The 10,358-nt window shown below is 40.2% G+C and overlaps 1 protein-coding gene across 2 annotated transcripts; it reads right to left on the reverse strand.

The window, feature by feature from the left end:
* Positions 1-5,251: 5,251 nt before the first annotated feature.
* SRSF1 (serine and arginine rich splicing factor 1) lies at positions 5,252-10,096 on the reverse strand. 2 transcript variants are annotated; one of them, XR_001828204.2, is made up of 5 exons: positions 8,823-10,096; positions 8,223-8,407; positions 7,683-7,855; positions 6,804-7,482; positions 5,252-5,890 (listed from the first exon to the last, which is right to left on the reverse strand). XR_001828204.2 is itself a non-coding variant. In XM_017538850.2 (4 exons), the coding sequence occupies exons 1-4, from the start codon at positions 9,014-9,016 to the stop codon at positions 7,288-7,290; spliced, it is 747 nt and encodes a 248-aa protein (XP_017394339.1). In that variant the 5' UTR covers positions 9,017-10,096; the 3' UTR covers positions 5,379-7,287. The 2 variants fall into 2 exon arrangements, 1 of the variants encoding a protein (XP_017394339.1); XM_017538850.2 differs by having other exon boundaries at positions 5,379-7,482.
* Between the last annotated feature and the right edge of the window lie 262 nt (positions 10,097-10,358).

The following is a 10,358-nucleotide window of genomic DNA, read 5'->3' on the forward strand; positions in this document are numbered from 1 at the left end:
TAAGGGTAGAAAAGATTCACCAAGGACTTCCCAGTTCTATCTAAAGGTTATACCTTCCCTTTTGTTTGACTGATCCAACAGTCTGTTCCTATGTATTAAGGCTTAATTGTTACAACTTGAAAGTTTATCCCAAGATGACATATAAAGGCTCCTCTAATACAGAGCACCTAAGGGAACAATCTGCCATGGTTTTTGTTAGCACTTTTCTTTCTACAAAGATATTCTAAATTTTCATTTGCGCAGTATGTGGCTTCAGAGTGTATTTTCAAAAGTTATTTAAAAATTATCAAAGGGATATTTTGTTATGCCAGCCAAGGTAGACCAAAAAAAAAAAAAAAAAAAAAAATTATCAAAGGGACACCAGAGCTAATATTTACAGGATCAAGGACAGGCTTCAATCTAGTTAGTGCCCTTTGAGCCATCAATCCAATTTGCAACAAGGCTACTAGTTAACAGTAACCATCTTCTGTAGCCTTCCTTACTACAGTGTTAACTTAGCAGGCAGGGAAATCCCTACTGTGTAAACTTATTCCTCCCCTACCCCCAACCAAGTTGTCTACTTTGTCCACTTTTAGTGCCTTATTCTTCTAAACAGACCGATTTTCTAAAATTAATGTTTTACGGCCAGTGGTCTGGTCCCACATCTGTCCTATGGATGACTAAATCCCATCAAGGGGCCTAAAAGGTTTAGTATTCTCAATGATAATTTATACTTTAAACAGGAGACAAGTTTGTGTTCTTTCCATTTTTATAAAAGAAACCTAGGAAGAAAGGGGTAATGGGAATGACAAATACTAAAGTGTTTAATTCTCAGTTAACTTTCAGCTGTTAATATGGTATTAACTATTGTGTGTACTGACTTTTTGATCACAAGATAGCATGTTACTTAAGTGAGGCCTAGAAAACAGCTAAAGTGACATATAAGTAGGATGTTAAGACAAACTTTAAGAGCCTCTTAGTAATACTGAGAAAGATCATCACTCCTGAAACTGTCGCACCATGAAAACAAACTACAGGTCTCTGAGAGCATATTCATTTCTTCTAGTTCATAAGCAAACTGTTACATCTAGATTTTTTTCTCCAGCACAGCTAACTCCTGTTCTCAATTCTCACATTCATGGTCTTATTATTCCACAGCTGGAAAAGATAGGCAGAAAAACAAGCAGACTTGTGTCTTCCACATTTTCTTAGTCCCAGAACCCAGATTTACTTTTGTTACAAAAATCAGTACCTATAAGGTAAACTCTACTGAAAACCTAAATGGATAAGCTGAAAAGGAGAATATTGCACAAAAGATGGGAAGACAAAGGTAAAGCTACAAGAAAACTTCCCCAAACCATCTAACTTTAGAGCTGATACAGAGGATCAAGGTAGTTAGCTGGTACCCACTTTGTTGTATATATTTACAGTAGCGAGTTTCCTGCTTAATTTTGTGTTACAGCTCCCTCTGGTGGCTAAGCGATTTTCCCTAGCACTTACTCCAACAGAGAGCAGTACAGTATGTTGTAAAATAAATAAGACTTATTTCTACAAATTGTTTTCGTTCAAAGTGCATTTGGGGGGATGAGTACAGCATCCTAGAGAGGCTCTGTTTCCACTATCTTCACGTCCACAGTTCAGTAAGACATTTCTACAAACTGTTTTTGTACAAAGTGCATTTGGTGGGGATGAGCATAGCATCCTAGAGGCTGTTTCCACTAACTTCCTATGTCCACAGTTCTATCAATAGTGGACAGACACTTACAAAGTTGTATGGTGACAGAAGTTTGAGGCTTTTTAACCTGATACTTGAGTATTATCTCCTTTTATCATCCAGCTGAACTAGGTGTTGTTTTGCTTACCTAAATAGTAAATTTATGGAAGGTCACATATGACTTTTCACTCCCTGAAATCCCAGCCTAGCACCTATTAAAATGTTATAAATTACAAAGGTTTTATCTGCCTAAATTAACTTCTATGACAAAAACTCATTTATTCAATTTTTATTCTGTGCACAAATGAAGCATGGAGTTTTTATAATAAAAAAAAATCCTTCTCTTGATCACTACAAGCTGACAACCACCCTAAGGGTTGTCAGGCATTAGCTTTCAAAGCTACCAAGAAGCACTCCAAAGGTCTCAATCACAGAAGTACTGGCTTAAGTATACTATAATCTCTTGGGGTTTATGTTTAAAGCAAAAGTTCCTTTGCCAGCACTACTATTTATTCAATAGACAATCACAATAGACACAATGAACAGATGTTTCCTTGTAATCTCTTTACTTCATGCCAATCCCAATCCCAGCTTTTCCTATAGGATCTCACTGATCAATGTTCCTCTAAGTATTAATACAGAAACCATTACCTCAAAAGAATGTTGTACACTCTAGGATGGCCAAGTATTTGCTTCAATGGGGTTAACTGTTGAGTTCACTACTACAACAGAATGTAAAGAAATGTGGGTCATACCTTTTTTGCTTGTGGCTGCTTCAGCCTAAAAAGATGTGGGAACTTAAAATTCAATCAATAAAGGATTCACAATAACAGGTTTTTCAGTCAAGATCCCAATTACAGATGAAAGCATTAAGCCTGTGTATGCTAGTACAGTTCCTATAATCCCTTATTCAAATTCTTTGGGGACAGACATATCTTGGATTCAGAGCTATACGCACTTTATAAGATACATATATACCCGTATTAAACAACACCCTCAGCAAAGTCTGTGGCAACTGTGCAATGCACTGTGCAATGCATAATGAAGTACAACAGGAAACAGTTTAGTCACACTAAGTGCAAAATTCTGGTCAGGTTTCACATTTAATTAGCTCAACAACAGAAAATCTTTTCAGTTTTGTTTGGATTTCAGAAAATGGGTAAGAGACTGTAATCTGTTTTCTGCATTTGCACTCTTCATACTGTGATGGAAATAAGTCAGAGTGGTTATGTTACAACAGAACTTCAGTCTAACAGTTTTTCATCTTTTAATACTATTTGTGTAAATACATATATATATATAACTTACTTGCAATTTAAATTACAAAATTCATATACAAAGTAAGCAAAAAGGCACACATAAGAAATTCACCTTGACCACAGAAATGTTAAAACACCAGCCCTAATGAGCAAGACAATGTTTCAAAGACAACACCAAGAAAAGTTGAGATTCTACAATAAATCATATTAAATGCAAACACTACAATGTGCAGAGGTGAGCACTCAAAATTATTTACTGAAGCATAAAACTTAGGAAAAACCGTTTTAAATGAGGGGAATCTATTCACATTCCAAATAGCGTTTTTAAAAATATTAAACTTGGTTTTAAAAAACAAAATTCAGATCCCAAACAATCAGGAACCAGAAAATGGGTTTCTTACCTTTTGTTTCCAGTAGGATGTGGGCTGAACAGCAAGGTGGGTTATTCAATCTGATGTTATGAAAAGCAATTGCTTCTTAAAGAGACTTAAGTTTTTCCTTGGTTAGAAAATAATTATAGGCTCCCTACAATATTCTAAGGGGACATAAATAGGGAGAAGAGGAGGAAAGTCCAAGACAGCTTTTGTAGTTTAGAAAGGGTGTAACTTTCTTCTAACAATTGCCAATACGGATAGAGACCTAAAGGTCCACTAATACTATAAACAGGAGCAGTCCGTACTTCCCATCACAGCTTTTAGCTGTCTGCTCATCTTAACTACAAAATCTATGCCCCTTTACCTTTTCATAAACAAACATTGTCCTTTCTATAGAATATTCAATTACAGCCTATATAACATGGAATATTTTCTCATTTCAATTTGAGGTTAGAATTACTATAACTTTTGGTAGAGCACATCTTTCAACTTAAAACACTCAAACTTGAGTGAAGGTCATTTACATATTTTGGTTGTTTCTAAAACATCCAATGAACACAAATAACCAGTTTGCTTAAGCCTAGCTCACATTTACCTTCCCAAATTATTAATCATTTATTTTCCCTTTAATAATCTGATGAATTTTTAAAATGTTCTACACATGAAACAGAACTTAGAACTTCAAGAATGTCATGTAAAATTATGCAAATTTTAAATAGTAAATCTTTCTGCCTTTTGGCCATTATATTGAATTCCTACATAAAGAGCTACATCCTTAATAAATTTACACTAAATGCTTTACTTAGTGAAATTCTGCATTGAACTTAGCATCCTCTTACTGACATTCCACAAGGTTCATCATAATCTACTGGCTGGGGTGACCTCACACAAATATCTTAAGAGTCCATTTCTTCCACTACTATTATTTCCAATTTTCCCTAGGTTTTGAATTGTCATCTGAATAATCACCTTAAATTCAGCTTTCAACTATAATTAGCACCCAAGGGAAATGTAAAGTCTAGTTATTTTGGGTGCGTAAGAGTGATTTGATGGTTGTGACTAGCTATGAAACGAGATTTTAGGTCCCCTCCCCCAACCCAAATAGTATCAAGGGGCTGTCAGAAGTAGAAGACTATAAGTTTTAACTGCTTTGGTAGAGAACACCAAAGTTTTAGGTACAAAATAATCTTATGGTTGAGAAGGGCTTATAAGGCAAAATTCTAAATGCCCAGCTTTTTACTAGCAATGATTCATCCAAATAATCTTGTGCACTCTTCCTTTCAAAAAATAAATGTGACTTCTGTTAAAAGTTCTACAGGCCAAGCACGGTGGCTCACACCTGTAGTCTTAACAGAGGCGGGAAGATCACTTGAGGCCAGGAGTTTCAAGTCCAGCCTGGGTAACATGGAGAAAACCCAACTCTACTAAAAATACAAAATTAGCTGGACAAGGTGGCACACACTTGTAATCCCAGCTTCTTGGGAGACTGAGGCAGGAGAATCACTCAAACCCAGGAATCAGAGGTTGCAGTGAGCCCAGATCACACCACTGCATTCCAGTCCGGGCAACAGAGTTAGACTCTGTCTCAAAAACAAAAACCAGTTCTAATAATACATCTGTGCTGATGTTAACATTTAATACTTACCTTTCTTTGAGCTGAGTTTGAGAATATCAAAACTATCTCCAAGTGAACATTAATTTACTGGCCATCAACCAATGCCTGTTGCCTATATGACTACCAGAAAATAAGCATCTGTAGTTTTTAAATCACTTTATAACAAAGTAGAGAAGCTTATCTTTCAGATGCTAGATCCACGCCCCACCATCATTTAACAAGTTACATATACAAATGCCTTATTCCCCTTTTGCCTTCCCCTGAAGACTTTTACAATTAACAATAAAAGATAGCTAATACCATTAGATTACCTTTTAAGAATTTTAATTTGCTAACATATAAACACAAAAGTCAAAATCTTATCTTACTTAACAATTTAAAGATTAACTGATAGACCCAGTTAGAATCTTACATGAAGAGGAAAAAGGACAACCATGCATAGTTTTTTAAAAAATGTTTATTTTTTCAAAGAAAAATGGCAATAGCCAATTGGAAACCTACTTATTCTTCAACTCCAATTTTGTTTTCTTTAAATTTAGAAGTGACTTACTGATTTACTATTTTAAACAAACCCCCCCTTTCCCCTTTAAATGTTTACCATCTACTCGTGCTGAATCCTTCCAAGGAGATTGCTCCAGCGTTTATCTCCAGGTCCTCGCTTTGCTCCTTTTACCAAAAAATGCAAAACACAATTCCATCGTGCATCTTAAGGGCTCCAATCGTCAAAAATAGGAAAAAAAAAATCTTTGGAATAGCCAATTAAGTTGAATAAAAAAATCCACACGAATGCGGTTTGGTTGGGGCAGGAATCCACTCCTATGTTCCTGGTAATCTGATCCCGCTCCATGAATCCTGGTAATTCATCCTCCCTATCCTATCCACATTATGATTTGAATCCAATGATCCAGCTCCAAGGATTGGGATCCAGTGAGCCCTCTCCAATCCAAACCTTTATAACCAGCAAAACCAAAAAAGAGGAGGCAAAACGTTAGATACTGTAATCAAAAAAGGTTTCTGGGGAATGATGAGTTATGTTAGTCATCAGTTTAACAGATGCACATCAATAACTATCAAATTCCCCAAAACAAGTTTCTGAATGGTGTTCAGATAAATTTTAGAAACTTAATCATCATAGAGACTAATTGGAAGAAGCATCTTATATTTACAGTTCAACTGATAATGCCAACACTTGTTACTGTACAGCGTATTACAGGTTTCGTGGTTGCAAGAAGTTATGTAATTTAAGTTTACTGGCATTACTACCCACCTAAGTCTAAAACTAAATCTAATGCTCCCATTTGCAATTTAATTTGTAAATTAAAGTGTTTTAAACATATGAATCAATTATGAATATTAAAGGGGAAGGTGAGACCTAAGTACTCCCAACTAGATTATCTACACCAATACATTGGAACTCTATTATTTTGCTTTCATTTTGTCTTAAAAAAATGAAATAGCAACGCTCTATCAGTCACACAGAGGACATGCAGATTTAGCAGTATTGATATTATACTCTATCTTGTTGGATTTAAAGACACCCTGTACCCACATGTACACCAACAGCAGGTCACACATTAACAGTTGTAACTAAGCACTGTGACAAATTAGCCAGTTCTTCCCACATTAGTCCCTATTATAACAAAAATGGGGGAAAGGGAGCAAAATAAATTGCTACAAAATGGGCAACATAATTCTGCCACAATTGCCAAGGTTTAAAGAACAAAGCAATTGTAGCTAAAGATAACTGAATAAAACATTCAAGTGTTTTAAGGAAAATGTATATCATCATTTTCACCCCCTGCCTTTTAGTATAAGGTCAATACTGCCAATTTCATCTGTGACAATAGCACTTGGAGTCATACCATTGCCTCCATTATTGATCTGATCCTCCTCAATCCTCCTTTTGACAATCCTAAAATGATTGAAATGTGCTCCACAATCCTTAATCCAAAGCATTCTTAATCCATCTCTTCAGATATGTCTACAGAAAGACACATGAAAAGCAAGATAAACATAAGAACTTCCCCAGGTAAGATAACCACAAACACCCCCAACATCCCAGTTCACACAAATCAGGGCAGAATAGACATTTACACAATATCACAGTCTGAAGAGTATGGAGTTAACTAAATTTAAACAATCCTGTCTATGACATCACTTAAAATACAATTTATCAAAGACACGAGGGGAATGTAGATGTTAGGAGCAAAGGGGTATTACAAGAATGCAATTCAACACTTTAGCCCATTCTGAACAAAACAGTTTGAATTAAAAAATGAAAAGATTGTACTGAATAAAGGAAAACTGTATACAACATGGGTTCTACAAAAAGTGTCACCAATCATCTTATGTACGAGAGCGAGATCTGCTATGACGGGGAGAATAGCGTGGTGATCCTCTGCTTCTCCTTGGGGAGTAACTGCGACTCCTGCTGTTGCTTCTGCTACGGCTTCTGCTACGACTACGGCTTCGAGATCGAGATCTTCCATAACTTGGACTTCTGGGCCCATCAACTTTAACCCGGATGTAGGCAGTTTCTCCCTATTGGATAGACAGAACTTTCCATTGAAAGATCTAAGCTTTCACCTAGCTTCAGGCATGCTGAATGAATACAATGTAACTAAAACCAGAAATCTGGCAATTTACTTGGACACCCTTGCCTGAATCCTTACCTTCAAATTCCACTGTTAAGACCACTGTATCCAATTCTGGTCAAAAAAAAGAATAAGTGTATAACCTACCTCATGGGATCTAAACTTAGTGTTATCCAGTTTTCGAACTGCATAGGTCATATCTTCTTTCCGTACAAACTCCACGACACCAGTGCCATCTCGGTAAACATCAGCATAACATACATCACCTGCTTCACGCATGTGATCCTTTAAATCCTGCCAACTTCCACTTGGAGGCAGTCCTGAAAAAGTGATGTTTTCTTAGTATCAGTTATCTTAAATTTCACGTTAAGCTGGTAAGATGCATTAGGACAAAGAGTACTTTAAAATACTTAATAGTTGTACTTAAGTGATACCAGGTAAAGGGCTGATAAGATTCTGGAATCCAGAGTCCAAAATTATTTGTAACGGATCTTCGTGTCTAGTACCGCAACCTAATTTGGTAAATCACCACAGCAGCAATCCTCGTTTATTAAATTCACCCAAAAACTAAAGCAACTTAAGACCTAGCATGAAAAATTTGCAACTGTTAAACCGGTCACGCAAGAGAAAATTTCTAAGTAGCTTCCGTACCTTCACATCAACCACACAACCAGTAAGTATACTTACCAGAGACAACCACTCTGTTTTCAGACCGCCTGGATGGGGGGCCATAGCGACCTCGGGGAGCTCCGCCACCTCCACCCCCGCCGCCTCCTCGGCCTGTTCCACGGCCGCTTCGAGGAAACTCCACCCGCAGACGATATCCATCGTAATCATAGCCGTCGCGACCATACACCGCGTCTTCCGCGTCCCTGCGGGATCGTAGAGAGTAAAAGGCATGAGAAACCAGGAGGAGAGGATCGCTCAGTCGGGAACCAGCGAACCCCCCGCACATGCGCACCCAACGTGGAAGAGCCCACATGCGCCGCATAATGGGAATGGCCCCTCCCCCACCCAGAAACACGCCAGGCTCCCAGCCACTACACCAGCCCTCAGCGCCTCAGTTTCCCGCTCCAGCCTGTGAATGGGCTCCGGGGACGTCCAAGGCGAGGCGCCAGAGAAGCCACACCAACTCAGCTCCTCACTCGACTCCTGCATGGGCGATACAGTCTCGCCCCAACCTCTCTAAGAGCCCCCCGCCTCCCCGTTCTCTATGTTAAGGCCTTGGAGTCTTCCCCGACTACTCGGACCTATTTCCTCAAGGCTGCAAGCCCCATGCCGCCTCACCGCGGGTCCTCGAACTCAACGAAGGCGAAGGGCGGTCCCCCGCGGCGATTCTTGAGGTCGATGTCGCGGATAGCGCCGTATTTGTAGAACACGTCCTCAATGTCCTTGGTTCGGATGTCTGGAGGTAAGTTACCCACGTAGATGCGGCAATCGTTGTTCCCTGCGGGGCCACGAATCACACCACCTCCCGACATGGCGGCGACGAAAAGCGCGGACTGGAGAACGGGCCTTCCCACCAAGCCTAGCGCACGGCAGAGCGAGCCCGCAGCGGCACCACGTCTCCCGCGGCCCCTCCAAAATGGCGCCTTTATCAGCTCGGCGCACGGATATGGGGGGGAGACAGAGGAAGAGAAGCGGAAGGAAACAGCGATTCGATTCCAACACGCACGCGCGGGAGCGCAACGGATGCTGCGAAGACTACGCTCAACGCACGCGCACGCACGCGCGACGTCACCTTCCGCACGAAGGGGGAAAAAAAGTCCCCCGCTTTCCCGGCTTGGGGTGGTTTGCGAACAGAGGGACTAGCCGTTTGGTAAAAGTTAAATAAAAAGAACTCTCGCTAAAGGAGCTAGTCTTCCAGGTCGGGTCTTGAAGGACAGTCAATTTCCCCAGGAATGAGGATCTCTGAAAGCAACTCCGCGCCTTGAAAGGACTCGGTGAAACCTAGCCTGGAGCCTTGTCCCACCATGCTCTGCGGCGATAACGGCCTTTGGCGGGAAAGAGTCTCGGGGGCGGGGCCAAAGGGGGAGGGACCGGGCGGTTGCTCCGGAAACCCAGGCATCCTTGTAGAGTCTAGTTCCGAGCTGAGTTGCAGTTGGAGAGCTGGGGCGTTGGTTTGTCTTCCCTCCGCTCTTGCGAACAGGGCGTGGCTGCTTAGACAATTAGATTTGTCTAATTTAGCAAAACAGATTTCGATTCCTAAATAAATCCTCTTCACTAAGTACCGTTCCACCTTCTGGTCAGAACTTTGCATAGCTCAGTTCAGCACTCCTTGTGCTAGTCGCGGTGGGTGGGTAGTACCCCGACTGGCAACCTGGTACTAACTATCTGGAAGGGATGAAAACACCGTACCGCCTCTGAGACCCACACCTCTATATCTCTTGTTAATCGCCTATCCGTGGGACTAGCGCAGAAGACTTGCAAAATTAATTGTTTCTGTTGTTTCCTTTCAAATAACAAGAAGGAAGAAGGGGAGCGTGTGTGCAGTCCTGGTTTCAAAAGTTTCCCCTAAAAGTTACTGATATACCAGGTTTTGAAACTACCAGACCTCTCAGGTAATAAAATGGAGCAAAATGGATGTGAGAACCGTAACCACTAGAGACCGTGGTTGCTACTCAGGACTGTGATCCTACTTGCCAGCAGTCTTGGGAGATAACATTTTACATTTTTTTTCCGACGTCTGAAATCTGCATTTTTATGTTAAATCCTGGGATTTTTAAGGTAATGAATTCAAATTAAAATCAGGCTGGGCGTGGTAGCTCACGCCAGCACTTTGACGGGCGGGTAACATTGAGGTCAGTAGTTCAAGACCAGCTT

The sequence above is a fragment of the Cebus imitator genome, unplaced genomic scaffold (assembly GCF_001604975.1).
Source record: "Cebus imitator isolate Cc_AM_T3 unplaced genomic scaffold, Cebus_imitator-1.0 Scaffold115, whole genome shotgun sequence".
In the NCBI taxonomy this organism is placed as follows: domain Eukaryota; kingdom Metazoa; phylum Chordata; class Mammalia; order Primates; family Cebidae; genus Cebus; species Cebus imitator.

Excerpts from the sequence above, each read along its gene's own strand:
- SRSF1 (XM_017538850.2), bottom strand. The coding sequence starts at position 9,016 with ATGTCGGGAGGTGGTGTGATTCGTGGCCCCGCAGGGAACAACGATTGC. Across the intron at positions 8,408-8,822 it reads GTTGAGTTCGAGGACCCGCG|GGACGCGGAAGACGCGGTGT; the intron begins GTGAGGCGGCAT and ends ACGATCCCGCAG. Across the intron at positions 7,856-8,222 it reads AAACAGAGTGGTTGTCTCTG|GACTGCCTCCAAGTGGAAGT; the intron begins GTAAGTATACTT and ends TCACTTTTTCAG.